Here is a 25,643-nt window from a genome sequence, read left to right as displayed (position 1 = left end):
CCCCGGAGCTCTTGTCTCTAGCTGCATATGTATCGAAAGATGGTCTAGTTGGCCATCAATGGAAAGAGAGGCCCATTGGACTTGCAAACTTTATGTGCCCCAATATAGGGGAATGCCAGGGCCAAAAGAATGGGAATGGGTGGGTAGGGAAGTGGGGGGCGCTACGGGGGACTTTTGGGATAACATTGGAAATGTAATTGAGGAAAATATGTAATAAAAATATTGAAAATAAAAAAAATGTGCATTATATATTTGAAGATGAGATTCAGCACAGTGACACGTAGATGCAGTCTGGCAGAACCTCCTATTTGGAGGGCCTGCTATGCCTGTCCTGTATGTCTACCGGTGTACACATTTCACCAGTGCCTGGAACTGGTTTTCTGTGTGCCCATAGGCCCCGGGAAACAATGTGTGTGTGTGTGTGTGTGTGTGTGTGTGTGTGTGTATGTAACGGTACAGAGGATATCAGACTTTTGAACCAACATTTAAAAACTGAGATACCTGACTTACAAATTTAGACTACTACCTTCCTTTAAAGACTCCACAGTTAGGATATCTGGAGCCTCATGCTTGTTGAGTTGTGTATGCATTGGATTACCCTAGTGTGAATACCCAGATGCCTGCCTGTGGACTCATTTTCTTACCTCTTCCTGTGTATAATCTGCTGGGTCCTTCCTGAGGCTTCTTAAATGTGTGGCCCTCTCCAACATAATTGTTACTGTCTTAGATTTTATATGTGTCCTGAAATGCTATCATTTTGAAATCTAGACTTCAAATACTGTGTGCTCTTTTCTTAGTTTCCTAGCCAGTGAATAATATTGGAAAAGGAACACAGCACATTAATACATCAAATGATCAGGGATTAGGGCTTGAGATACTACTGCTAGCTGTTCTCAGGCTCCAAGGTTGACATTTGATTACACATTAGGAGTTTCCCTGAACAAAGTCAAAGTCTTGTCTTAAAGTCATTGTTCTTTCACTTCAACATCATAACTGGTACGGTTAAATTAGCGTGCATAGGAACACCAGCGCTATGAAGCTCTCTGTGCCTTACGATAGAGTGTATTTTTATAACTTTCTAACCCCTTCTGGTGCAGGTTGAAGGGGCCATACGCACAGCCTGGTGACTGGCTTCAAAGCCAGGGTCTGAGCAATGGCAGGGGTACTCCCTCCCTCGGTCTCTCAGTCCATCTACTTCAGTTAGTTTCTTATTTACTCACAAGTGCACACTCACATCTCATGTTTGAAGACAGAGGCAGGCTGTCTCCTTCTGACATGGGCTTAAATACCCATCTCTGAATTCCAAGGTTCAGTGAGTAGAAAATACAGTTTGGATGTAATCAGTGTGTAAAGGTTCCAGTCCTATAACCAGTAAAAGATGACTCAGGAAACCCACAGAACCAACTAAGCTGCGCTCATAGAGACTGAACAGCCAGTCAGGGAGTCTGCATGGGACAGACCTAGGCCCTCTGCATGTATGTTACATTTGTGCAGCTTGGTCATCTTGCGGGACTCCCAACAGTGGGGAACAGTTGTTATCTCTGACTCTGTTGCCTGCCTTTGGAAGCCTTTCCTACCATTGGGTTGCCTCATCTAAGCATTAATAGGAGGTGTGTAGTCTTACTGCAACTTGATATGCATGGCTGGTTGGTATCCATGGGAAGGAAGCCTGCCCTTTCTGAAGAGTAATGGAAAGAAAGCGTGGATGATGAAGAAGGCGCGGAGGGAGAGGAAACTATGGCTGGGATATATAAAAAAAAAAAAGAAGAAGAAGGAGAAAAAGAAAAAATAACTCAGAAAACACTGTCCTTAGGGAATCTGTGAGTATAAACATTCCATCTCATTTAAGACCCGAATGCACATTTAGATGATATGCAAAAGCCTCCATGCTCAGATGGGACCACAGTCTCTCCCCACAGAGACACATATGCTCAGTTACCACACTGTGTCCCTGAAGAGATGCTTATGCATGCTAGATGGACTACAAATCCAGTCCTTTTTTGCCAGCTCTTCCACGCCGTAGTTGTGGAGGCTCCATTCTGAATTATCTGCAGCTTATGCTTGGGATCTGAGATTCTTTTCTGAATATTTAAAAAAGCCTTCCATGCTGTTGAACTTTTCTAAGATGATGGCTTTCCTGTCCAAGGTTAATCCTGACCAGGCCATTCCCACTCATAATTTAAATAGGAAACCCGACTATATACATTCAGACTTACTGTCTTGACATATCTTTGAAAGGGAAACAATTACAAGTCCCAGCTTATGCCAAACTGATTTTGTGAAATTCATGGACCCTGGTAGTGAAAACTACACGGAGAGGTTTGAGAGGGAACCAGTAAGAACCGCTGCCAAGTAGCTTTTCAAAGGTGCACAATGCTTGACATTTTAGGCTTTAAGAAAACAAAAACAAATGAACAAACAAAAAAAAAAACCAAACAAAACAAAATAAAACAAAACAAAACAAAACAAAACAAAACAAAAATACTAGGGATCACTAAGCTAATGAGATTGGATATTATTTAAAGGGCTGGTACCGCTTGCTCCAATCATGGGTCCTGCTAGATCTGGAAGTGTCTCTCCATTCACTGTGTCCCCATGTTCCACACCTAGAAGCTGTGTAAATTTCACAATCCATTGCCACATTCCAGGCTGCACTGGTGAATATGTGTCCTCTTACCACAGCCGCACATACAGAGTCTGGGGAGGGGAAGATAGAGCAAGAAGGTGCTTCCTTTGCTGCCCTACTGAGTGCAATGCCAGGTATGAACACAACAGATATTTCTATACTCCTCTGGCCCTTTTGGAAATACTAAGGCTTTCAAAGAGCCCACGTTCATGGACCATAACCCAGATCACCTCTACTAACCAGGAAGCCATACATACCTCCCCTGCCTCAGCAGCCTTTTGTCAGGGTTTCTGGTCATCATCTTTCCAGGCTTTTCTGTCCTCAGTGCAGGGTGAACTAAGTGCAGTTTGAAGACAGCAAAGCTGACAAGGTGAATTCTTCTAGAACCTAAGCGAATATGTAATATTAGGGACACCTTCACTGCGGGATAATCGCATCTCCAGGGAGCCTATTTGCAGGAGGCCACCATTCTGAAGACAGAGGAGTCAAATTAAGCAAATCAGCAAGTCGGTGAGCATGCTCTGCAGGTGTTTGACATTATACATCAGAACAGGAAAAGCCCAATTCCTTCTTTAATAATTGGTGTCGCTGGGAAATTAGTCGACGCAATCTCCACCAGTGAGTTTTTAATGTCGATGACATGAAGACATTTTCAACAATATATATTTCCCCTAATAACTCCTCCCACCCCAGCAAGCAATGTAGATGTTTGCAAACCAATTAATGCTAATAGAGCCCTGCAGCTCCAAGCTTATCCCCACTTAAATCAGCCCCCACTTCCCCTTCTGTCCTCCTCTAAGTCAGGGTTTCTCACTTAAATGAATGTGACACTGATGAGGCCCTGATGTGGCCATGAACAGGGGTGGGCGTGGGGTAGGGGTGGGGTAGGGGTGGTGTGTGTGTGTGTGTGTGTGTGTGTTCTGTTCTACATTTCCATCTTCATTCCTATAAAAACACAGTCATGTGGGCGCACCTCCACACTCCATTAGACCATGGGGGAAGAGACGGAATTGCTTTAAATCAATCGCACCCCTGTAGCACTGGGTAGCTCAGAAGCAAAACAAAGAGGATATTATTCTGTTTTTAATGTGCACGAAGACGGTTTTGCTGTCTCCTGTATAAATTCTAAAGAAGCAGCTCTGCAAGGGACAGTTCCAAATAAGTATTCGAGTTGAAAGTAAAAGCATAAAGCCTGCCTCTCTACAGATAGTAAAAACACAGCAGGTTGTTTTAATGCAATTTGCAAGAGAGAGAGAGAGAGAGAGAGAGAGAGAGAGAGAGAGAGAGTTAGTTCACATGTTTACTGACAAGATAAAATATACTTAGATTTCTCAGTTGTAAGGTAATAGAATGGGGTATTACTTATTCTCTGTATTATTAGAACATGGTCATCTTTTTGGTTTTTAAATATGTATGTCTTTATTTTTGAGATTATAATTAAGTAGTTTTGCCCTCCCATTTTCATCCTTCAAACGTTCCTATGTATCGTGTTTTTCAAATTCATGGCCTCTTTTTCTTTGTTGTCACCTGTGTGTGTGTGTGTGTGTTCCTAAATATATAATTATAGCCTGTTTCATCAGTATATTATTACTTCTATGTTTTCAGGGTTGACCACCTGGGATAACCAGTTGGTAAGTTTTTCCCTGGGTAAGCCAGTTTTGCACATTCTGGGCATTTCTTAGTTGCCTGTTGTTGAGGCTGCCTGGGCTTTCCTTTCTTCCTTCCACACTAGCACAGCTATAGGTGTCATCTCTGTTTGGGTCACATTTAGGTGGCCACGATGGTGAGATATCATGAGTGTAGCTTCTGACAATTCTAGGAGGCACAATTTCACAGCAAGCTTCCTTTTACAATCTTACTGCCCTTTTCCACATGATCGCTGAGTCTTAGGTGAAGGAATTATGCAGTAGCTATAGCAACTGGGACTGGGTTTCAAAATGCTGTGGCTTTGTTTGTTTGTTTGTTTGGTTTGGTTTGTTTTTTGTTTTTTTTGCAATCATTTCTATCCATTGCAAAGAGAAGTTTCCTTGAAGACAGGTGAGGACTACACTAAACAGTGGGTATAAAGACAAACGCTTAGAATATAGTTAGGAACAATGGTGGTTTAGTAAAGTCTCCAAGATTCATGATTTCACTAGCCCTGGTAAATTGGCTAGGTCTCTGGTACCCATCATCATGCCCCTCTCGAGTAGCCTTAAGTGCGATGAGAGAGCTGTTGGTTAACTTTTCCTGCATTCAAGGAACGAACGTTGGGTGCTTGTCATGAGAGCAGCCCACGAGGTCATGCTGTATGTGGTTGTCAGAGAGAAAGACGGGTGAAGTCCAGACCATCTGTAAACATTAGATACAGTCATTTTCACTAGATCAATGAACGTAACCACAGAGCACTAAAGTACTATGTGATGCACAATTAAATCCAGATGATACACCTACTTCTGATTTGGGGGAAAAAATTAGGCTTTTGGGAAGAAGGATGTAATACTTGATTTTGTGGAATTCCTTGAGATTTGAAACCCTACCCAGACTGGCCTTGCAGCACCAAATGTTTTGAGTCTGAGATTTTACATTACACGATGCTGTCTGGATGGAAGGGATTCGCTTATATACAAAACACATACAGAGGCCAAGAAAATCACCCCATGTCACTTCCCATAGTACTAACTGTCAGAGACATGGCTCCCTGAAAACCTTCAAGGACCTCAAAGGAAGCTGTTAATCAGAACTGTGTTTGCTCCTTACAAAAACTCACACTTAAACTTCTCATCAGCATTACAATTGTCTGGTTCATAAAAACTGGAATGTCACAGTGCACTGTGTGACATATTGTGAACAGCTGTTGCTTTTTAACTTAGGAAGATAAAATTTTCCTGCCTTCACCCCTAATTAACGCTTTAACCCGCAACACACTCTTTCCGAGTGAGAGCCTTTGAAATCTGCCTTGAGATTAGAGTGATTTTTTTTTTCATCACTTATATCCAAGTTAAACAGACTAGTCCAGTGATACTGAACAGTCTTGAATGGTACACTCTGGAAGTCTGTCTTCAGCTCCAGTCCTTAATTAAAATTTACCTGTAGCTCAAAGAGACTTCTAAATTCCCCTTCTGTGACATAAAAGACATAGATGGTAATGAGTAGCCACCACTGTCTGATGAGCTAGAGAAACCGTTCGCAGTACCTGTGCTGGGCTCTGGCAGGGTTTGAAGTCTTGTCCACAATTTCTATATCCCAGAGATACAGGCTCCATACCCATTCTGATGAAATCACTACTTTTGTTTATCTCATGGATACTGTCAGTGCCCTTTTCCTCTTAATCAGTCAACTAAATACTATTAATAAACAATTTCACTGAAAGCAATTATACCTTCAGCGCATGGCGATACACGCCATCAACCTGGTGTGTCTGTGAGTGTTCTGCTTGTCTAAGGCGCAGTTTTATTTTATTCTGCTGCTTTCTGTTTTATTTCATGCTTGAACATCACAGAGAAGTGGACAGCCGTAAATTGAACACCAAGCAGTATATATTGCATGTAAATATGTCACTGCAGAATTCCCAGGGACAATAGTACATCATCAGACAGGTGGACAGGACATTTGAAAATTCCTTATTGTCCCTGAAAAATGCATTTTTCCAGCATTTGAATGATTCAGCCCAGCTGGATAGAGAACAGCTATCTGAATAAGATTTCTAATTGGATGTTTTATAGCAATTTCCTGACATAGAAGCATTCCCTCTTGGAGGAGGGAGGGTTATAAAACTTAGGTATGCCAAATTTACAAGTCTCTAAAAACTGAAACTTACAAGATCCTTGGGGCTCTACCCCAAGTTTGCAACTGCAGTGGGGCTGTGAAAAGACTCCTCCCCAAATCATCATTGGTTTGTGAGTCCTTGTTCAGGCACCAACTATGTGATATAACTGTTCCTGGAGAAGTAATAATAATAATTTACATGCAAAAGGCACCCGTGATGGACCAAAGTTAACAACTCCACCAGCACTTAACTTGGAAAACCAATTAGCTTACTGCATGGCTTTTGTTGTATGCAGTAAACCATGCAAATGAAGCTGATCTCCCTGCCAAGATTTGCCCAAGTAAAGGGAGGAGTTACAATGCAGGGCGGGGCGGGACAGGGGGAGGAGACTGAGACAAGTGAACTCTAGCCATTGTATTAACTCCTGATTTGCCATGCCAAATGGAAAAGAGGAGGGTGAGACAAAAGTGATGGCCTGGTGTTTCTTCAGCTGGCTGAACACAGAGGAAAGGAAGTACAAGTTAGATTGTGCTAACGACCCTTCCTGGGATACAAACACATAGCACCCATATGAATAATAGCTGGATAGTTAGGAGTAAGATAGAAATGATAGGAGATACTCATCAGACCCAACGTTCAATAGAAAGGAAGGGAATCCTGTTGGTCCAGCATTCAGGCAGAAGTCTGAGTAACAATGAAAGGCTGTCACCATCTACCCTCAAACCTCAGTGACCTCTTGTAAACTCAGATCATCTAAAGTGGGACATGGATATTGTCAGCCATTCTCTGAGGGGAATCCTACCTTCTTCTCTATGAAGCTCTGATCCTACTTCCTTTTGGTTCTTAGTATGGCCTAAGAGACAGGGTTGGGGGAGCAGAAGGCCTGGAGGAATTACATTTCTGTTTGTATTCCCCTACCTAGAACAAAGATGTCTGGTCCCACTTACATGACGAAGGAACAGGGAACTGGAACTTGGTGTATCCACAAGGAAAATGAACTATGTATATGCTATACATATGATATCATATATATTATGCATGTGTATTTTTATATATGATATACATATGGTGTATATGTATTTATAATTATTTTCAGTAAAAAATATGTAGAAATACTGAGATTCTGGGTAAAACCGATTCTTTCCTCCATGGTATTATTCTCCTTCCAAGTTATGGATGTGATAGCCAACAATATTCAAGTTATAGGTGAGAAAGACATTATTATTAAAGGTGAGACATTGTTTCTAACTGTGAGACATTATTATTAAACTTAGACATAATTATCAGAGGTGAGATATCACTGGCTGGGGTGAGACATCATTATTTTTTCCTTTAAAGATCATCTTTATATGTTCATGCACCCATGTGAACACGGTGCTCACAGGGGCCGCAAGGCATCGCATCACCTCTAGCTGGAGTTCCAGAAAGTTGTGAGACGCCTGTTGTGGGTTCTGGAAACCAAACTCTGGTCCTCTGCAAGAATAGCATCTCCTGTTCAACCCCTGAGCCAGGAGCTAATTGCATCCCGCTGCTTCCGCCAAATTTATATATTGAAATGTCTACTCATTATTGTTAAGTCAGTTTGTTAGGATTAACTCTAATGCAATCTGTTTTGTGTGACAAGATGGAGAGAGAGGGCCATATTGAAAAAGTCAGATGATGACAAAGCTTGAAAGGTACCATTTATATACCGAGAAAAAAAAAAATGGCCTCAGAAGAACTCAAGCTGTAAGATTTAGATCTTGGTCTTTCAACCTCCAGAGCACTGAGCTCTTGCTTATGTCACCCAGTTTGGGTTCTTTGCTATGACAATCCTAAAAAACAAGCTGTATGTAATCCCCGTTCGTGCTCTAACCTTGGCACCCAGCCTCACCTTATTCCCATACAGACATGCATCACACCCTCCCACCCTGACTGTCCCCCAGCAATCACATTTGCAATGGCTGCCATTACAGAGAGTACCCATGCACAGAGTAGCCATGAGAGAAGGCACAGACTGGTCGTTGGGTCAAACCTAACACAAAAGAGCTCTAGAAAGCTGCCATTCAGTGACAGTTAGTATGCGAGAAGCACAAGACTCATCATGTAAAGATTGTGCCTGATATATGTGGGATGCCCAATAAACCTGGGATGGATGCTGTGGCTTTGGAATATTCCTTTCAGGAAAATTAATCCATTTATGCAAAAAGCACACATACACAGAGGTAGCTTTTTAATGCTATGTCAAGGTCACCTCTTGGTTTAGAAACATAATGAAGCATTATTGTTTATCTTTCTCACTAGAAAACCCTGAGTCTTCCCTAGGCATGTGAGTTAGCAGCTTTAATGCCCCACCTAACATATAATCTAATCTATAAGCATTTATGCAATCTAAGATTAGGGTTATTAAGGATTTCCCAATTGGTTATGAAAAATGTTGGGCTTCTTCCCACTGTAAGGAATGTCTCCTTACCATGAGATCAGTTCTTCTCTCTGATCTCCACTTCCACAGTGAACTATTCATCAAAGATGTTTATAGTGACTATGTTCTGAGATTTTTATTCTCCTGGCTGTTTCTGTCTTTCATTTTGACTAAACTCCTACTCAGTCATCAAAACACAGGCCAGTGATCATACACTCTCAGATGTTAGTACATCTCCATTTTCCTGACTACCTGTTACCCACTGTTTCACGTATGTACTTACAGACGTTAAGGGGGACATGATAAACTCTCATGACATTCGTGTCTGATTGAATCTCTAAAAACCTATTATTTTTGTCTCAATGACAGCACACGTTTGACACTTCTATCCACCAACATAAGAGACACAGCTTCATGAGGACTGCATGAACCTAAATGCTAAGCTCTCTGTACAGCCCCAGTTCTGAGCAACCTCACTGTATCATTCACTGCTTATCCCGGCTTCAAGCATGGGCTTCATGCCAGGAAAGAGGAGAACAGGAAACATCATTCCAGAGCCAGCATGGGGAGAGGTGGAACCAGCCCGATGATTTTGGGGCACAGGAGATGCTGGAATCATCTGTTGATGAAACAAATACAGCTTCAGATATGAAGCTTCGATTACACAAACACTCGCTGAGGGTATTAGAGGAGGCTTCCTTTTAAGAGAATAAAGAATGTTAGTCTGGACTCCAGGGGACTATTGGACTTTTCAAAGAATGCAATGTTTAATGATGGTATGAAAATTGTTTGAAACTAAAAAACTATTTTGTTTCTATGTTCTGAGATGAGTTGCATAGAGAAAATTAAATAGTCCATCAATAACTCAGTCAGTTATTATTCACTACAGAGATACCAAATGAAAGGTAGGAGATTGCTAACACTCTGAAAATACAGGTCCAGACCTAGTGAAATATGTTTTTGGGAAAAGAATAGGTGAGAAAATATACTCAGTGTTGTTATTGGTTTTAACTTTTTAAAATGTACATCATTCATATATATATATATATATATATATATATATATATGAAATTATTTCTGTCTGTGTTAAAGAGAAACTTTCTGAGACCAAGTTCAGAAATCCTATACATCACTCAAGGTCCTATACACCATTCAAAGTCTGGTGGAATCCTCTTTTGGTTCCCTTAAAAGTAACTCTCAGTTTCCTTTGAGAAGGAGCTACTCACATTTGCTACCTGTATACGCAGCACTAATCACAGAGGGATGCACACCCTATTTTCACATCTTATTTTCTCTCTAAAATTGCTATCCGAGTACAAAAGATGCTTCAATTACTCATTGCCTCTCTCATGATGCCCAGCACCATACATTGTGTACGTGAGATACTTGTAACTTACTCTTCATGACACTCAGAGACATTAATCTCATGGATTAGCATCAGGATTAAATCCTAATAGAAAATAATTTGTCCCACTTTCTCTTATAAACCACTATCTATTTCTAGCATTAGAAATGCTTTTTTTTTTAAAGTAAGAGTTTCACATACATATGAGTTCCTTAGAGAACTATACATGGACTAGAAAGTGGTGGTGCCTGCCTTTCATCCCAGTGCTGGAAGCAGAGGCAAGTGGATCTCTGAGTTCGAGACCAGCTTGGTCTACAGAGAAACCTATTGTATTGCTATACAGAGAAACCCTGTCTTGAAAACTAAGCAACCAACCAAGCAACTAACCAAGCAACTAACCAACTAACCAAGCAACTAACCAACCAACTAACCAACCAACCAACTAACCAATCAACCAACCAACCAACCAACCAAGAAAAGAAAATGAAGAAAATAGGGAAAGTAAAGAAAAGAAAAAAGAAAGACAACGGCATGGCTTGCCCAGCTGATTCAATGTCAGTGTCAGACCGTAGCAGCTGAAGATTTCCAGGGAGGTTTCTCAAGCTGGATCACAGAAGCCGCACGCAGCCCCTTCTTCAGACACCTGTTCAACTGCAAATGTCAGATCAACTCCAGACCTACTAAAATATTTTCCAAGTGACTGACGATACAGACCTTCTATCACCTGTACTTAGCTGTCTAGAGAAGGGCTGTGTCATGAGTGCTTCAAACCTCACACCGCTGTTTGAGACCCCCCTACCCAATGTTGTCCATTACCTGTGACATCAGTGGGAGAGCACTTGCCCCAGTGGCTGGATAGAACTTCTCAATGCCCTTTCTCATCCACGTTTTATGATCACCAATCACCAAATTGTAAACTGAGGCAGCCCACCCTTCCCACTCCTAGATGAATAGAACAATCTTCCGTTACTACCTCTGCCTTGACAGATAGCTCACTATCTTTAGAGTCTCAGCAGATTGTCTGCCATGACAACGCATATATATTCAAGGAATTTTTTTACACTACTTAATATATCCCTGTGAGGTGTGACATGTACATTTTTCACAGCATGCAAAACTTGTTTAGGGACCTCATTCTTCACCCTCACCTTCCACCAGATTCCCCCATCCTTCCAGAGTAGTCTACTGTAAGGTTCCAAGTTTAAAGCTTGCTTGATCTGAACAGCTTCAACTCTACAGAAGTGTCATCAATACTCCAAACCTATTTCCCCCTGCAGCTGCCATGATATTTCACTTTCCTGCTTCTCTATGTCTTAGAGAACGGCAGAGATCTAACTAGACGCTTCACATGAAAGCACTCTGCAACGAATAAAGTGCTTTGCCCCGTAAAGTATTATTAGGCTCAAAAATTTAAAAATCCCTCTTGCCGTTCAATCTTTCAATTTCGGGTTTATGTTTTGCCTGGCCTAGAACTCTACTGTCAACAAATACAGTCAAGTGGAATTACTTTAAGTAAACTAGAGACACCATGTAAGTCAATACCCAGTCAGGGCATTTGTTAGAGTAAGCAGGAAGACTATTAATCATTTTGTTCCTATCAACAGGGCTACCAGAGCAATCCTGCTGTGTGGCCACCTGTCTGTGAGGTGCTGCACTAACCAGCTCCCTTCAAACTGCTATCCAGCTTCTCCGTTGTCATGCTTCCAATCCCCCTCTCTCAGTCTCCCTAGTTTTGGAATTACAGGTGACACACTGAGAAATCAATTTCAATGTTTTAGGATCAAGGTGGATTTACTGCTTTGAGGATTTATTTTCTTCTGCAAAGGACTTCACATCTTAGATACAGTTGCTGCAGCTCTATCCCTCAGCGGATATTCCAACTACCAGTGCACTTTAGGAGCTATGTAAGGAGCGTGGACAGTCAGGCTTCACACTCCAAGCGGTGCATAGTAGGTTCACACTCATATGTGGGTTCCAGAATTTCCCAGAATATCCTCCCAAAGAGAAGATAGGTGTCAATATTTAAAGCTATAGCTTCACCATTCAACTGTTTACAAACACAATATTTAAGACATTTGTTATATTTTAAGTATTTTTGCTTAATAGCTTTATCTTTTGAAATTTTCATCACGTGAGCACTGCATTTACATTTCTCATGTCCTTCCCCTGTAACCACAATTCATCCTGAGCGCCACCCCCTGTCCTTTTCCTGTACCCACAATTCCTCCTGAGCGCCCCCCCCCTCCCAATTCATGATCCTTTTTTTAGTCACTATTGTTACAGGAAGTCAATGCCTATTCTAATACCATAAAAGGTTCATCATTTGCTAAAAACATGCAATTTAAAGGGATACCGACTGCATTTTAAGCAGGATGTGAAAGAGATTAGTGAAGTAACATGACTGACCCATGTATTGCTTCCTGAACACTTTCAGGAGAAAAAAAGTTTTCCAGCGATGTACTTTCTGCAGCAAAAATGATGCCTCTGCTCAGGCACTCATTAGTGGCCTGTTAGATGGCTAGACACACCATTGAGTTTGAAAAAGGCTGTCTAATTCAAAATGTGCTACTACTGCGGTTCATTAACACAGCCATGCAGAGCAACCCAGGAGGTCCCCCTAAAAAGGTGATGTGACAGGTTTGATTTGTTGCTATTACACCGAGACAGGAGACAGAAGGACGCACAGACACAGCATGAGCACACATACACTGAGGTACCCATGTGCTTAGATGTCTCCTTAACCTCCCGCAATATGAGTCACTCCCAAATAAAAAATAAAACAAAGGCAGAACTTTTGTATGTTCTATACATATACTTTATGGAAAATTTTTTTTCTAAAAATATTCTCCAGAAAAGGATAACTAAAACCTTAATATTTGTTAAGAATTGGTTAACTTAATTTTGTCGTGTGTGTGTGTGTGTGTGTGTGTGTGTGTGTTTTAGAAGGAATAGACAATAAACATTTCTGTCAAGTTATTTTGAAAGTGGGGAAAGGATTGTGTGTCATGTTTGTTACTTGGTCTCGGTCTCTCTCTCTCTCCCCCGAACCTCACTCTTGTCATAGGGCACTATCATGGGTACGCACAGTGTCTACCTCAGAGCTTTGGGATGGAATGGGTTAATACCTATAAACAAACAGAAAGGCTGCTAAAATTAAAATACTTTAATGTTAGCTGTTTTTATGGTAACCATCCAAAATGACCGCCCAGGCAAACATACGAATCCCACCTCCTTGACTGTGAACCCTTGGTACCGTTCCTCAACAGGAAAGCATCTTGCTCTCCCCTCTCTCACCTCCCATTGCCTCATTTCTATTTTCGCCATAAAAATATAGTGTTTTTGTCACTTTATGGCTTCCTTCTTTAATAGATGCAGTGTTAGAAATACAGTGTTACAGGACCATAGCTGTAGTGTGTTGACAATGGTGATCCCATTTACACTTGTAAACCATGAGCATACATCTGATCTTCCAGTGTTAGTTTCCAAGAAAGGACACAGGACAGGCACATAGGAAGGTAGGGTTTGTACACTGCAGTATCGGCTGAGGCTGAAGAGGTCTTCATCTCTTCAGGAGGGTAAGGGAACTGACTGCTCTTGAACAGAACTGGAGTTCAATTCCCAGCAGCCACATGGTGGCTCACATCCATCTGCAACTCCAGTTCCAGAGGACCTGCCGCCCTCTTCTGTCCACTGGTGGGGCATTGCATGATTACAAGGTGAAACACCATACACACAAAATAACAATAAATATAATCTAAGCAAGTTAGTTAAATTAAAAAAAAACACCTTTACAAAAGTCTGACTGTACTTATTAAAAGCTTTGTCCTCCTTTTCTCTCTCAATTATCCTAGCTGTCTACAATCTTATTCATATTTATGTTTTGTCTGATGCACATTAATAGTTTGACCCAACAGATGGTCCGACCGTGACTCTCTCCAGGCTTTGTCACCTTCCCTAAGTGATCCATCCCAAGAGCTTCTGGTTATCCAGAGTCTGCTTTCAACCCAACTTGCTGACCGCAGACTGCAGATTACCTTTTTTCTTTTTTTCCTCCTCCCTGGCTGAGGCCTCTCAACAGCATCCTACTGTCAGTAGATTGAAATCCACTTCTGCTGCTCTAGCAAATACGACCCTTCCAAACATTCATATTTCAAAACTCCTTTCCTTTTTACACCACGGTGCTGTAGTCAGAGGATGCAGCTTTTATTCCCAAACTTTAGGCGGATCTGCTTTTATCTTTCCATCTCTGTCTGACACAGTCTCACATCTTCTCCTCTAGCTGGCAAACTCCTTGAAACCTTTACAACCTCAGAACCCTTCAAAACCTCTTCATAGTCCTTGAAAACCCTCAGGATATCCCGAAACCTTCTACAGTGTTTCCTTGGCCTTTCACAGGCCTAAGTCATTTAGGATCACTGAAGCCCTGTAAATCCTCTGTGTAGAATTCATGTCTCATCTCGGGTGCTGATGATTTTAAACACCGTGTTCTTTCTTTGTCTGAGATAGGAGGTTTTTAGAATTGATTTTGGTATTTTACTGAGCTTTTTTTTTTTCCCCTAGAGTCTTTGCTCCCAACATGTAGCCTGGCAAACTCTATACTTTCTCATGCTCTTTCCAAGAGATAGAAAGTATCCAGACCTTCTAAGAGAAGTCAGTTGCTACCCTAATCTATGCAGGTTCTTCTGGTTGCATCTTTATTACAGACCACTAGGTAACAAAAACATATTTGCTACATAAAAGTCTTCACAGTGACATTTGCTATATATGTGATTCAGCAAGTAAATAGAGGAGCCTGAATGTTAATGGGCTTCTGCTGCTGGAGGTAAAAAAATCCATTAGCTGCTGTCCATCAAGACTCATATTCAGCCGGGCAGTGGTGGCATACGCCTGTAATCCCAGCACTTGGGAGGCAGAGGCAGGCGGATTTCTGAGTTCCAGGCCATCCTGATCTACAGAGTGAGTTCCAGGGCTGCCAGGGCTACACAGAGAAACCCTGTCTCGAAAAACAAAACAAAACAAAAAAACAAAAACAAAAAAAGTCTCATATTCAAGATGGGAAAATATATAGTACAAAAAAATGTGAAACAAATTAATCAAGTGAATATATGATGAATGATTGGCACAGAGAAATTAGTCAAATAAATTCTTGTTAGTGTATCCCAAAGCTCCAGGAGGAAATCGTTTATTATAGTGATGATGTTCTGAGATTTGAGACCTTATGATTCTATTTTCCTCGCTGTTTCTGTCCTTAATATTGATTAAACTCCTACTCAGTCATCAAAACACAGGCCAGTGATCACACACTCCCAGATGTTAGTTCATCTCCATTTTCCTGGCTAGAAGAGGACTAGTTTCCATGGAAGCACTTCTTCCCACATGATTCCTAAAGAAGCATTCTAAAGAAAATCAAGTGAAGTATAGATACTGGACTCTTCTGATAGAACCAAGGGCCTATCATTTGTTGGTCCCTCTTTGTTAAAGAAAAATTTACAATATGGTGTAAATCTCCTGTACACACTGAACTCCTTGTTTACCTGAATTTCTGATGCTGTCACCAATGTTTTAACCTTTACAGACTGTGGTGATATTTTGTAATAGTATAACTCAAATATTAAATTTAACTTGTTTTTAATACATACAAATGAATATTTTCGGAGTCACAGATGTGAAAGTAGCTAGAAGCTGGAGAGCATGGATACTTAGGGAGAATGGCTCAAAAACAGCTTACTTTGTATCCTGTCAAAACTATCACCGAGGTTTACCTTGCAACTATGACTCTGTTTTATTCTTCAGTGGTTTTGAATTTGATCAGTTCCCATGGAATGTAGAATACCAAAACCAGTCATTCTTGAGTTGTTGACTTTTTTTTTGAACTATGATGGCCAAAGTGTTATCACTAATATCATTAGAATTAGTAAAGTCTCTATAACCATTAAGAGAACCAAATACTAACATATCTACTTCATATCTACTAACATATCTACTTCTTATTCAAATTAGCGATTTATAACGATCTTAAACATTAAGGTTCATAAATCTGTCATATACACATTCAGCTAATCACCACACCCAATATTTGGGGCATATTTTGAATATAAGGTAGCAATAAACTTTTCCAGCTTTGTGTGTTTTTCATTTCAAAGCATTCTGAATGAGTCAAAATTATGATGGTTAAGTCACCTTGTGATATACAAACTACTTGTCCCCTTTACACCATGGGAAATGTATTTGTGCACCAGGTTTAAAGCATCGTTGCATTTTGACATTGACAGTCTGGCCTCACTTTCAGTGTACAAATCGTAAAGCAGAAAATAAATTATTGATTTTGTTTGTAAAATCTGTTTATCCAACTTGTACATCTTTAATCAATAGACTTTTTCAATTTCTGGTTAGATATAAATTTAGTATTGATTAGTAGTCCTTCATAGGAATTAAAATGATTAACAGGCATCAACTCTTTCTAATTTTTACTAACATGTGAGGACTAGCCACAACATCTGTGTATTTCTAAGACTTGTTGGAACAGATACAAAGGTCACCAAGTGTCTGCTCCAGGAGCTGATAGAACACTAAGCCTGCAGCCAAGTATTAGATTTATTCCCAGCCATCTTCCCTCTAAAATAGTCACGCAGATCATCAAGATAATTTCATAAATGCTAAAATCATTTTACTAAGTTCTTGGCAACAAATACGGTCTCATAAATCTACCATAGAACCAAAATATACCTGATACAAATAAGTAATATGTATGAGATGAACCCACATATACACACATATGTATATATGCATATATGTGTATTGCATATGTACCCATACACACACACATACACACACATTATTTCCTGGGAGGAGTCTCCTCAAATATATAGTCTTATAACAAGTTTCAAGATCTTTCTATTACTTATTACATTATACAGTCATACCTCAGCTCATTATGGATTTCAGTTGGTTCTCCATTGATAGGTTATTTTTTTCTGTTTATCTTAATGGGGTTTAAGTAAAATTAGCTTGATAAATATTAGTAATGGCATTGGATGGACCACCAGGTGAACTTGCTACCAGGCATAGTTTTTTAAAATAAAACTACCTTTTACAGTAAGAAAACCAATGAGATTTTGTACATTTGACATCTTTCTATTTTTGGTGCTGGAGATGGAACCCCTGACTTCAAGCATACACGCCAAATAGTGTGCCGGCTAGCCACACTCCCAACCTTAAATAAGTGTTTTTAAAAGTATATGCAATAAACACAAACCCTGCTTTTTTGGAAGACATATTTGTGTGTGTGTGTGTGTGTGTGTGTGTGTGTGTGTGTGTGAATGAATGCCACATGTGTGGTGGGGTGCCACAGAAGCCAGAGGGGTCAGATCATCCAGGATATAGAGTCATAGTGGTTGTGAGCCATCTGATAATGTGTGCTGAGGACAGAATTCAGATCTCAGATCTGCAACATGGCATCTGTACTGGCTGGTTTTGTGTGTCAACTTGACACAGCTGGAGTTATCACAGAGAAAAGAGCTTCAGTTGAGGAAATGCCTCCATGAGATCCAACTGTAAGGCATTTTCTCAATTAGTGATCAAGGGGGAAAGGCCCCTTGTGGGTGGGACCATCCCTGGGCTGGTAGTCTTGGGTTCTATAAGAGAGTAGGCTGAGCAAGCCAGGGGAGGCAAGCCAGTAAAGAACATCCCTCCATGGCTTCTGTATCAGCTCCTGCTCCCTGACCTGTCTGAGTTCCAGTCCTGACTTCCTTTGGTGATGAACAGCAGCATGGAAGTGTAAGCCGAATAAACCCTTTCCTCCCCAACTTGCTTCTTGGTCATGATGTTTGTGCAGGAATAGAAACCCTGACTAAGACAGCATCCAACAGATTGGGAAAAGATCTTTACCAATCCTACATCTGATAGAGGGCTAATATCCAATATATATATATACATATATATATATATATATATATATATATATATACTCAAGAAATTAGACTTCAGACAATCAAATAGCCCTATTAAAAATGGGGTACAGAGCTAAACAAAGAATTCTCAACTGAGGAAACGCGAATGGTTAAGAAGCACCTAAAGAAATGTTCAACATCCTTAGTCAACAGGGAAATGCAAATCAAAACAACCCTGAGATTTCACCTCACACCAGTTAGAATGACTAAAATCAAAAACTCAGTTGACAGCAGTTGGCAAGGATGTGGAGAAAGAAGAACACTTCTCCATTTTTGGTGGAATTGAGAGCTGGTAAAACCCCTCTGAAAATCAATCTGGTGGTTCCTCAGAAAATTGGACATAGTATTACCTGAGGATCCAGTTATACCATTCCTGGGCATATACCCAGAAGATGCTCCAACATGTAATAAGGACACATGCTCCACTATGTTCATAGTGGCCTTATTTATAATAGCCAGAAGCTGGAAAGAACCCAGATGTTCTTCTACAGACGAATAGATACAGAAAATGTGGTACATTTACACAATGGAGTACTACTCAGCTATTAAAAAAAATGACTTCATTAAATTCTTAGGCAAATGGATGGAACTAGAAAATATCATTCTGAGTGAGATAACCCAATCACAAAAGAATACACATGGTGTGCACTCACTGATAAGTGGAGAGTAGCCCAAAAGCTCGTAATACCCAAGATACAATTCACAGACCACATGAAGCTCAAGAAGAAGGAAGAACAGAATGTGGGTCCTTCAGATCTGCAATAGAAGTATGCATCTTAATTGCCGAGTCCTCTTTCCAGGTCTGCTCTTTTTTCTTTTTATTGCAACATTAACCAACATTAACATATGCAATACTGTCAAATAGCTAGCCTAATTTAATTCCCCATTACTGACTTCTGTTGTTGAGGTATGTGTGTGAGCATACTTTTTCCCTAAGACACTGTTTGATTTAATAATGTCAAATGTGGACTTTCATTCCATTAGAATGCTTATGATAAGATACAGAAAACATAATGCACACATATTCACAGTCATAAAAATAGTCTTCTGCCTATAGCCACTCTAATGTATATATGTTTGCAGGTAACCTGAAGCAAACTGTATAGCAAACAGAAGCCTGTCTGCCCTTTCTTGGCCACAAAACTAGAAGCAATGTTGAACTGGAGACCGTTTAGTAAAACACCATCTTCACACAAAGACAGCCTCCAGTTCTTCCCACTGTCTAGAAAGCTTGACTCTAGACACCTCGGTTTTCTTTCTATTCTTATTCTAGCTTCATGTATTAAAAATATGACTTTGTTAACATATACACAATGTTAAGATACATATGTTAACATATAAATCTAAAACCTATCAGAAATTTAATAAAGAAAAGTAGAATCAATCTATCCAGAAAGGCAGCACTAGTGATTCCATAATAGAGTAAACCGGTTTATTTTCCAAATACAGTAGAGTCCAATAAACCGTCTCCATTTCTATGTATACCTTTACAAATATATTGGAAATTAATTAACCAAAAAAATAACATAATCTCTTTTGATAAGAACAAATAACACAGTATCCAGCTGTGAATGAAGAGAGGGGTGGAAGAGAGAGAGAGAGAGAGAGAAAGAGTAGAGACTCCAACCCTATCATCATGGCCCAGTTCCCAGCATCAGCTTCAAACACAACAGCACAGCTGCATATGCAAGAGCTTCCCACAGCTCCTCCCCACAGGGCAAGCCTACTGCCTCCATTTGCCTTGCTTTAAAAAAGGGCATACTACACCAGGCGATAATAATGGCAATTTATGGATAACCCCAGTGTTCCCATGTCCATACTAATCACAAGTTTCAATAGTATTCTTCACTTCTCAAATCTGTTCTTGAGCACAGATTTGTCACCTGAAAGGTTATAAAAATAACTTTCATAACAGAGAAGTTCCTTTAATGTCTGTGGAGGGAATGTATGAAAATACAGATGTTCACTAACACAGCTGAAAACTTGAGGTAGTTTCTACTTTCATCCCCCTATCTGCTGATTGATACTGAATCATCATCGAGTTTTACATCTTTAGGAAGACATAAAACATCAGTTTCTCCACTGCCATGAGATTTATACTCTGATAAGGACGCGGAGGTGAACAATGTGTGAGCGACCTTACAGAGCCTTCATTGCGGGTCATGCACCTGCTTTTTATTTTTTATTTATTTATTTATTTTTTTACCGCCTTACCGCAATGATTTTGTCATGAACCTCCAGGCCATCTGCTCGGTCTGCAGGTCCGTTTTCTAAAATTTTTGAGACATAAATTCCTTCAGGCGCTGATTGCTTCTGGGAATTCTATAGATAAAAAGTATTGTTAACAGAAAGTTACATATTAAGCAAACTTTAAATCACGTAAAGGATGATTTTTTTTTCTAAATGTAACACTAACAATAATTCTGCTCCAACATGTAACTCTCTTAGCTGAGAACTTGGCACGGAATTAACTTATTTAATGCCAACTAGTCATTAATCAAGATGACAGCTGTAATGAGCGAGTCCAGCATCTCTGACAAGATCATTTATTTATCCTACATTTTGAATGCACTTGAAAAGCTTTGGAGAGCGCTGCCTGCAAGGTAAGGTCAACAGTATTACTGTGAAAACCTCTCACCTAAAATGTGTGACGGGAGGGAGATAAGAACAGACAAGAAGAAAGCCAATTTACCCTCTCGTATATAACAACTTAGATGCAATAATAGCTCCAAAAATATAATTTAGTTTCCAGTTTGAGACATTTGGAATCATAGCTTTTGAGCACGTAGGAGACAGAATGACTTTAAATCTAAAGATCTTCAAAGATCAACTTTACATGGTCAAGAAGTCCATTCAAATTTTATCTGTACTTGGTTCTGGGTGCACGTTTCACAGGACAAAGGCCAACCTCAAAACATGCAGCATTTTGATACTACAGAATTTCAGCCAATCACGAGAAACCAATGATCTTGTGAGACTTCCTAAGGAAGATGTTTATCATCAAAATAACAATATATTATGTGTTCTTAAATGTCAGTTGATTTTTATGGCAGGAAAATTAAAACTAACCCTATAAGTTCTCCTTAATTGATCTGCCTCAAACATAATTGAAAGTGATTCTTTAAAATGCCCAGTGCCCTTTAAATATCAGCTTCCGAACTGGCATTTATAAATAACCCCCAATAGAAGGGAGGATGGAAATGATAGGAAAATATGTCTTTATAATAACTGGGACCAGGTCAGAGCAGCAGCAGCAGAACAGCCTTAGATTGCTGGGTTTGCTGGTGGCATAGAAAGCACGGGATGGCACCATCTGAACCCCTAGAGTGGCACAGGTCATCACTGTCCCAAACCCAGCTTAGAGTAGGACCTAAAGTCCCACGGGAGGTGAGTTGTTGAACAGCAAGTGCCCCATGGGACAGGGACATTTCAGAGCAGTGCCCCATGGGACAGGGACATCTCAGAGCAGTGCCCCATGGGACAGGGACATCTCAGAGCAGTGCCCCATGGGACAGGGACATCTCAGAGCAGTTAACTTCAGTTAATAAGTTGGCTTTCTTTACCAATTTTCACTGTCTTCATCTAGTTACACTCAAAATTAAGACAGTGTAGATTTGCAGGATGTCAAAGGATTTTGTAACTACAGTATGTAAATTCATAATACAAATTTGAAAATAATAAATATAAAGTAGGAGTATTCTTCCCATTAAATAAGAAGTTGATTAGGAACACCAAAAAAATGTTTTATATCAACTCTCTTTGTATGACATTTCTTAAGAAATTGTGGGAAGGAAAAACAAAAAGCCCTCACTTTTCTGTTTTTTAAATTCATTTTGACATTTTGTTCATTACGGTCAGCTTCTCAATTGCCTTGTCGTCTAAAGACAGTACCATTTGAGAACAGGAAGTATAGGCAGATGAGGTACTAAGTATTGCAAATGAAAATCGCCTACCCAGGGCTCTCTGTCATAGGGCCAAGACATCCTATCTGCCCATGGTGCTGTCCAAGGAAGGTAGTTAAATATGAAACACATCCCTCCCTTTACGGCTGTAGCTGAGGGAATCGAGATGGTCAACTGTGGAGTGTTTTGTTTTCAAATTATCTCATAACAAAAATCTGAGTATGTATTAGATCTCCATTAAGAGTCTAGTTCGGGGGCTGGAGAGATGGCTCAGCGGTTAAGAGCACTGACTGCTCTTCCAGAGGTCCTGAGTTCAATTCCCAGTATCCACATGGTGGCTCACAACCATCTGCAAATGAGATCTGATGCCCTCTTCTGGTGCTGTCTGAAGACAGCAGCAGTGTATTCACATACATTAAATAAATAAATCTTGAAAGAAAAAAAAAAAAACAATCTGGTTTTTGGGCCCAAACATCCTTTTAAGGATCATACCACTTGTTTGTCTGAGTCCTAGTCTACTTCATATGCAGACTACTGCATTAACAAAGTCTTCACCTGATTTGGACGGCCTCCTATTATGTTGAATCCCAAAGTGTCATCTTCTCTTTCCAACACAACAGTGAACGGCTTCTGTTCTCCATCCTAAGTGAAAAAGCGAAGAACTGGATAAGTAAGAAAAAAAAATGAGAAAACAATAGAAGACAGAGTTAACCGCTGCAGCGACACTGTACTGTTAATAGAGAAGACTCTCAAGGATGCTTGACTCAGTAAGCTCTCTCCTTAATCACACTTTCAAGCCTGTATTTGAAGAAAACTGCTGTGCCTGTGAGCAGAAGGGGGTTTCCAAATAACTACATGGATTTGCACTTCACACAGGGAATATCCCGCTCTGACTACACCTTAACTGCAAACAGATGTCCAGGCTTCACCAGGCAGGGCTTTTTATTTTTAAACTTTGCATGACAGAAAAGTAAAACAAATTGTCAGTGGATCTTAGAAACATTTTTTTATGTAAATTTTCACTGTGGAGTTTGAAAAATCGCTGAGCTATTTATAAAGTCCCTTCGGCAGCAACATTCAGGCTGGCCCTGTAATGCAGGGTCTACTGGAAGGCAGCCATCTTGATTTTAAATAGCCTCTCTATTAGGTTTGTCATAATTCTCACAGGGTAAAAATAAAAGGAGTCTGCTCGGTAAATAGTATGTATTTCTTTCCCAGTGATACAGTAATATTTAAACAAATATAAATTATACAGCCACCTGTTTGTTAGCAAAGACTGATTTAAACAGGCACTGAAGTAGCCAGACCTTAACTGTTCTGAGGGACTGAAACACCTGGAGTCACAGCTGATGCAGGGATTGAAAACCGACTGCATCCCCACTGCTACCTTGCTCCCCGCTTGCCCCACCCCTCAAGAGCTTTCCCAGAGCCCACAGCAGCCCCTAGAGGCAGCAGAAAGCACAACCCTTGGAGAGCAGCATTTGATGATGAATTCACAAGGCAAGGCACAGAGCAGTGGTTCTCAATCTATGGGTTGCAACCCCTTTGCTGGAATCACATTATCAGATATTTACATTATGATTCATAACAGTAGCAAAATTACAGTTATGATGTAGCAAAATAATTTTATGGTTGCGGGTCACCACAACATGAGGTATTAAAGGGTTGCAGCATAGGACAGCCCTGGCATAGAAGCACAGTTTGGTGGGATGCTGAAGTTAGTTCTTTATCCCGTAATTCTAACGGTTGCTCCTTTCAGCCAGCGTTGAATCATGGACTGGCAGTGCATATCACATGTGTGTGCTTTTCTCTAGGTCATCCATTGGAATGAAGATTATCCCATACACAAGCAGACTAGGGAGTTCATGTAGCCTCCAGTCTTTTTAATTTTTATTCTCTCCATTAACTAACTGCACAAGGTGCTCTGTTATGCAACGGCATTTTTACCCAAGTATGCTCCATGTGCATCTTATGATCAGAACAGCTTCTCTCACTTTGTTTTTCAGACTAGGGGTAGGAAGGTTAAAACAGAGGGCCAGGGTGGGAGGCAGATCTAAGCAACCCGTCCGGAATGGAAGCCCTCTCTTGCTCCTCCCCGGGGGTCGGGGGTGGGGTGTAGAAGAAGTGAAAACAGCACTTGAGTAGGGGGTGCAAGTTCTGTCAAATCGTGCTTGCTCTGCCAGAGACCATTCAAGTCAAACACCAACTGAAGACAGCTGATAAATCTCTCTACCCAGGCTGCAGCTCCCAGCTCAGGGCTAGCCCCTTCCATGAAGTAGGGAAGACAGCTGCCTCTGCCAGGTACTCAAGGAGGCACTGTGACTTCAGGCCTTTGTTCTTGTCCTGGGACAGGTCCCCAGGTCATAACAGGCACACTGGCCACCAATAAGGACTCGTGAGGTCAGGAGAGAGGAATCAACAGGGAAGGTCGGGGGTGTAAAAATATCTCTGTCACCACCATCCCTCGAGGCCCCTGAGCTGAGGAAAGGGTGGGTAGTTGACTGATAGGCATATTTTGGCAGAGAAAAATAAGTCTCTCACAGCCAATTAACCGGTTTACTTATAGAATTTGCTTCAGTCAAGGGCCAAGGACAGGAAAGAGGGGCAGCTTAGGTGAGCAGGGGAGTGGAAGATGAGAACAGAAATGTGGATGGGAAAAGAGTTTACTCGATTTCTCCTCCTGGAGAAGTTGAGTTTGACTCCCTTAATCCTAAGCGATGTTTCTGGGGCAGCGATGCAGATGAAGGTGGCAGAGCATAATCAGATGTCTTCTGCAGCTCTGAAAAAGGGATGGCACCTCCATAAGGAGTCCTCAACAGTCGGGAAGACGCTCCCCTTCCCACCCCAACCGTGCTTTGGGGTTCAATCCCCTGGGCTTACCTGGCCGCGGCCTCCCGGGTTCCCGACGAAGTTGCGCGTGTGCGCCATGTACAGAGCCAACTTCTCCTGATACCTGCGCTGCAACAAGCTGACCTGCGTCCGCCGCGTCTTCCTCCCCCGACAGCAGGCGACGACCAGAGGCCGACCTTCAGGTCCGGGTGGCCCCCACGCGCGTCCCCACTCCAGCAGGTCTTGCTCGCCGGGGTGCTTTTCCTCCCCGCCGCCTCCTCAGCCGCCTTGGCAGTGGCTGTCACAGCCGCTGGCAGGGCCGAAGGCGCAGCGCTGGATGTGCACTGCCAACACCCGCAGTTGCCCCTGTGGCCGCAGCCCTGTTCGCTGTAGTTGCACTGTACGCGCAGTTGCTGGACCAGGCTGCGCAGCGGCAGCACCCGGTGCAGCTCGCCCGACGCCAGCGGCTGGCACTGCAGCGGGCACCAGCGTCTCCCCGCCGCCCAGGGTAGCAGGCAGCTGGCGCAGAAGACGTGCCCGCAAGGCGTGCACGCGGGTTCCTCCAGTACCTGGCCACACAGTAGCTGGCACTGGAAAGCGGGGTCCACGGCTTCCGCAAGACGCTCCAAAGCGAAGCCCATGCTAGTGGTGGGAGGGAGGAGAGCCAAAAGGGGTGTCCCCGCTTCTTCCTTCTATCACCCCCAAGCTGCGCCAGGGCCAGCGGTCTTACCGCTGCTGAGCTCTTTGGGGGGCGGCGGGGGGAGGTTTGTGTGTGAGCTCAGAGTAAGTTTGGCTTGGAGTTTCAAAGCTGTGGCTAGGTCCTGTATTGAAGCTCATTGAAAC

At 41.5% G+C, this 25,643-nt stretch overlaps 1 protein-coding gene across 1 annotated transcript in view; it reads right to left on the bottom strand.

Annotated features, from left to right (window-relative positions):
* Positions 1-25,441, bottom strand: part of Pdzrn4 (PDZ domain containing ring finger 4) — a 356,285-nt gene extending 330,844 nt beyond the window's left edge. The window contains 6 exon segments of the mRNA XM_021183579.1: positions 20,284-20,391; positions 22,527-22,613; positions 24,852-24,967; positions 24,970-25,017; positions 25,020-25,053; positions 25,055-25,441. Coding sequence (XP_021039238.1) covers positions 20,284-20,391; positions 22,527-22,613; positions 24,852-24,967; positions 24,970-25,017; positions 25,020-25,053; positions 25,055-25,441 — 780 coding nt within the window.
* Between the last annotated feature and the right edge of the window lie 202 nt (positions 25,442-25,643).

This window comes from Mus caroli, chromosome 15, assembly GCF_900094665.2.
Source record: "Mus caroli chromosome 15, CAROLI_EIJ_v1.1, whole genome shotgun sequence".
Taxonomy (NCBI): domain Eukaryota; kingdom Metazoa; phylum Chordata; class Mammalia; order Rodentia; family Muridae; genus Mus; species Mus caroli.
This window is presented reverse-complemented; position numbering and strand designations above follow the sequence as displayed.